Here is a 4,451-nt window from a genome sequence, read left to right on the forward strand (position 1 = left end):
AATATGGCTGCGTTTTATTGAATAAAAAAGTGTTTAATTTAGACATTAAACAACATTAATGAATCCATATGAATATTTCTTTCTATTATGGGTCATCACAATGATTATTTAAGGAAAAAAAAATACCAACAAATTTCAAAATTAAGAACTAAATGTATTTAATAAAAAACAATATATTTCATACCACATTATACTCGTTATTTACTTAGTTGTGATTGGTATTTAAATAATAATCAACAAAGTATAAATATTGTAATAAGATCTTATATGTTTGCATGTTTTGGACTTATCTTAATTAAGTATAAAGTTGCTTTGTAAATTGAAAGTCCACAGACCATGTCCGATCAACTGTATTGTCTGTGGAATCCATCAGGAAAAAAAAATCTGATTTATGATTTCCAGCACAAGGTGGTACATTAAAAGAAAATGGCAGGCTACTATTATATAGCTTATGGTAATTTGTACTTGCTTTATCTATAGCATTAAATACATTTAATCATATTGCTTAGCAGTTATTAATGAATCTTACATAATTTAACTACAGTAGAATCCCTACAAAGGGGAAACCTTCGGGACCAAAAATGTGTCCCCAGAATAGGGGTAGGTACAGTACCCCTATTCAAGCGACACTAACCAAAAATATGAAATTTTCCCCTTAATAGGGGTTTTTAGCATATACATATAATGATGACATACATTCTTTATAATTTTATTTTTATTGACATAAGAATCAGTTACAGTAGAATTTAGAACTTAGTCATAGCAATAATTTGCAATGCAAAATACAATTCATTTATAAATGTTTAAGTAATTACGACACTACAAATGATGCTTATGTCAGGCATGTATGCCTGTGTTTTAATTAGCCATAACCATAACTATTGTTAATTTTATAGATCAGATCAATTTTTGATTCAATTGATGATGTCTCCATGGAGTCTCGACCTGCCCCTGTACTGGCTAATATTTTTATAGGCCACCATGGAAATGTATGGCTTCAGCAATATCAAGGTCCGAAGGTTCTTTAATAGACGTTACGTTGATGTATGTTTTGCTTTTTTTTACTATGAGGATGATGCCTCTTTATTTTTTGTGATTATCGTAATTCTCGTCATCCCAATATCAAATTTACTTAGAAAAAAAGCTAAACAAGCACTCCCCATTCTTGATGTTCTAGTTTTTAACTCGGAGCAGGGGTTGACTTCGACCTCTGTCTTCCGCAAAAATATGTTTGCTGGGTTACTTTTGAATTTCTTCAGTTTTTGTCCATTTTGTTATAAAATTGGGACCTACAATATTAACAATAGTTGGGCTGGTTTTCACAACATATCACTACATTAGTCACCATTCATAATAAAAATTTTTTTCCTCTCCATATGATTGGTAAATTAATTTTCAAATATCTATTCTCCATTTTTACTCCTTGTACAAAGAAGTCGAAGGAGGTAATGTAGAAGCAACACCCACACTATTTTTCTTAAAACGGTCATATTTAGGTAATTATTCCAATATTGTTTCCTGTAAGATTAGATAGCTCTCTAAGCAATTTTGTAAATATTCTGAATTTAGGCTAGTATTCTCTTCATTTAAAATTAAAAATATGTTAAATGTTAATGACTCTGCTCCTGCCAGTATCCCTGCGTGTGTGGTGTATAAATCTAAGTGTACAGGCTGTAAAGCTCTTATATATCGGAGAAACCAGTCAACATTTCGAAACATGCATGTGCGAGCACTTGGCAGTGGATAGCACCTCTCACAATATAAACACTCAATAGTTCTACCAAATGTAGGCTGTTTCCAAATACTTGACTCTGCCCCTTCAAATACCAACTGAAAATCAAGGAGGCATTACACATACAATAGAAACAGCTCTCACTTAAAAACCAACTATACCATGTCAATTTTGATTCAATTCTTTTTTCTTATTGGTTATTATGGTTTGAATCGCATCTAGTGCTACGTTTCACAAATTCTCTCATAAATAAGACTGTCTGTGGGCAGTCTCCACACTGATGATGGCAGTAGACCCAGCTGAAACATGTTTGGTTGTTTCATTGAGCATAGCAATGATTATGGCTGAATAAAACTCAGGCATACACGCCTGACATGAGCATTATCTGTAGTGTTGTGATTTCTTTAATGTTTATTAGTTGTTTTGTAAATTCACAACAATACTTATATATGTTCCCCATATTGTTTAATGATGCAATGTTAATGACAAAATATACTTTTTTTAATATTGAGCTTTCTATTGGATGGATGTAGCATGAATAGAGCATGTTATGGTATGGATTAAAACCCTATATGAAAGTACACAAAAACTAAGAAAAAAAAATTCCCATGGTTAAGTAAGGGTCAAAAGTGAAAAGGATTGGTTTATATAGGAAGTAAACACATGCAGTAGGCCCGGATACTGATATTCACTCTTAAGGTTTCAGAGAAGAAAATTCTGTTTTATTGCTCAAACGCTGTCAAATATAAAGTTGAAGGATTTTTTCTTATTTCAGACTGCTGTAGTTGTGATAAATGAAAAAAAAAGTGTCTATAGGGATAATTAAGTGTGTATAAAGGTTATTTGACCATTTGGCACATTCAGAAAGTGTCCAATCCCCTTAATAGGGGTTGGCAACAGTGTTGAAAGATATACTGTATGTCCCCTTTTTTTCATGGAAAAAGAGTCCCAAACACAAAAATGATAAAACTAAACTTCAACAACTTCAAAGTTGATTAAACAAATACCAATTTTTGGTTTATTTCTTTCAATACAATGACAAGAGTGCCAATACAATTAGCACAAAAGTAATTGAAAAGTAGCTTATTTTAGAATACATACTTCACTCTTTCTCTTCTTTTTTTTTCTTACTTTTTTTTTTTGGGGGGGGGGAGAGGTGGTGGGCCCAATTCCCTGGTGCACCCTGGATCCGCCCCTGAAATTAACTAGTAATTAATTATCTATAAAAGGTCACTGCCCTCAAGACTAAGCATTTATTATCATCACTGTTTGTAAGCAAATAATTACTCAATCTGAAACATTATCCTGATTAACTCAGTAGAAAATTTATCATCAAAATCTGAAAGGTCATTACCCACCAAACTAAGCATGTTGTCTTTCAACGCTACATTCATCCTACAACATTCCCCCATCATTTCATTAATAATACTACCTGATAAAGTACAATGACTCATGTCAACATGGATTAGGTGTGTAGAAATCTTACAAAGGCAAGCTAATGTTCTTCCACTGATTGAAGATAGGTTAATCCCACTCATGTCTATCCTATTCCAATTCAATGTTTCATTCTCACCTACTGATTCAACAAGTTTTTCTAAATTATTTGCTGTTAGCGAATAATCACTCCATTTAAACGTAATATCAGGCTGAGGATCAGAATAATTTCTCAATCTAAGGGGATCAATGTCATTTCTCACTCTTAAGCGGTAAGAGTAATTATTCTCTCTAAAGGGTTCATCAGGGTGACTAATTACACTGACTAACTTAGCAAGTGATTTACCATAAATATCTGAAAGATTATTACCTTCCAAACAAAGCATGTTGTATTTCAATGCTACATTCATCCTACGACATTCCTCCATCATTTCATTAATAATATTACCTGATAAATTACAATGACTCATGTCAATATGGGTCAGGTGAGTAAACACCTTACAAAGGCAAGCTAATGTTCTCCCATTGATTGAAACTAAGTTATTGTTACTTGTATCAAGTTTGGTTAATTTACACCTAACATGAGTTTCATGCATTTTACAATGTTCATCCATCATTTCATTAATAATATTACCTGATAGACTACAATGACTCATGTCAATAATAGTCAGGTGTGTAGAGACCTTACAAAGGCAAGCTAATGTTCTCCCACTAATCGAAGATAAGTTAATACTACTCAGGTCTATCCTTTTCAAATTCAATGTTTCATTCTCACCTATTGATTCAACCAGCTTTTCTAGATTATTTGCTGTAAGTGAGTAATCCCTCCATTTAAACGTAATATCAGGTTGTGGATCAGAAAAATCTCTCAATCTAAGTGGATCAATGTCATTTCTCACTCTAAAGCGGTAAGAGTAATTATTCTCTCTAAAGGGATCATCAGGGTGACTAATTACACTGACTAAATTAGCAAGTGATTTACCATCAATATCTGAAATATTATTACCTTCCAAACTAAGCATGATTTTTTTCAATGCTACATTCATCCTACAACATTCCTCTATCATTTTAATAATAATACTACCTGATAAGCTACAATGTCTCATGTCAATATGGATCAGGTGTGTAGAGATCTTACAAAGGCAAGCTAATGTTCTCCCACTGATCGAAGATAAGTTAATACTACTCAGGTCTATCCTTTTCAAATTCAATGTTTCATTCTCACCTATTGATTCAACCAGCTTATCTAGATTATTTGCTGTAAGTGAGTAATCACTCCATTTAA

At 32.6% G+C, this 4,451-nt stretch overlaps 1 protein-coding gene across 1 annotated transcript in view; it reads right to left on the bottom strand.

Moving 5' to 3' along the window:
- Nucleotides 1–1,511: 1,511 nt before the first annotated feature.
- Nucleotides 1,512–4,451, bottom strand: part of LOC117124812 — a 21,369-nt gene continuing 18,429 nt past the window's right edge. The window contains exon 8 of the mRNA XM_033271146.1: nt 1,512–3,270. Coding sequence (XP_033127037.1) covers nt 3,016–3,270 — 255 coding nt within the window. The 3' untranslated portion in view covers nt 1,512–3,015. The remainder of the gene's footprint in view (nt 3,271–4,451) is intronic.

The sequence above is a fragment of the Anneissia japonica genome, unplaced genomic scaffold (assembly GCF_011630105.1).
Source record: "Anneissia japonica isolate Jap-2015-1 unplaced genomic scaffold, ASM1163010v1 scaffold23090_len34726_cov111, whole genome shotgun sequence".
Taxonomy (NCBI): domain Eukaryota; kingdom Metazoa; phylum Echinodermata; class Crinoidea; order Comatulida; family Comatulidae; genus Anneissia; species Anneissia japonica.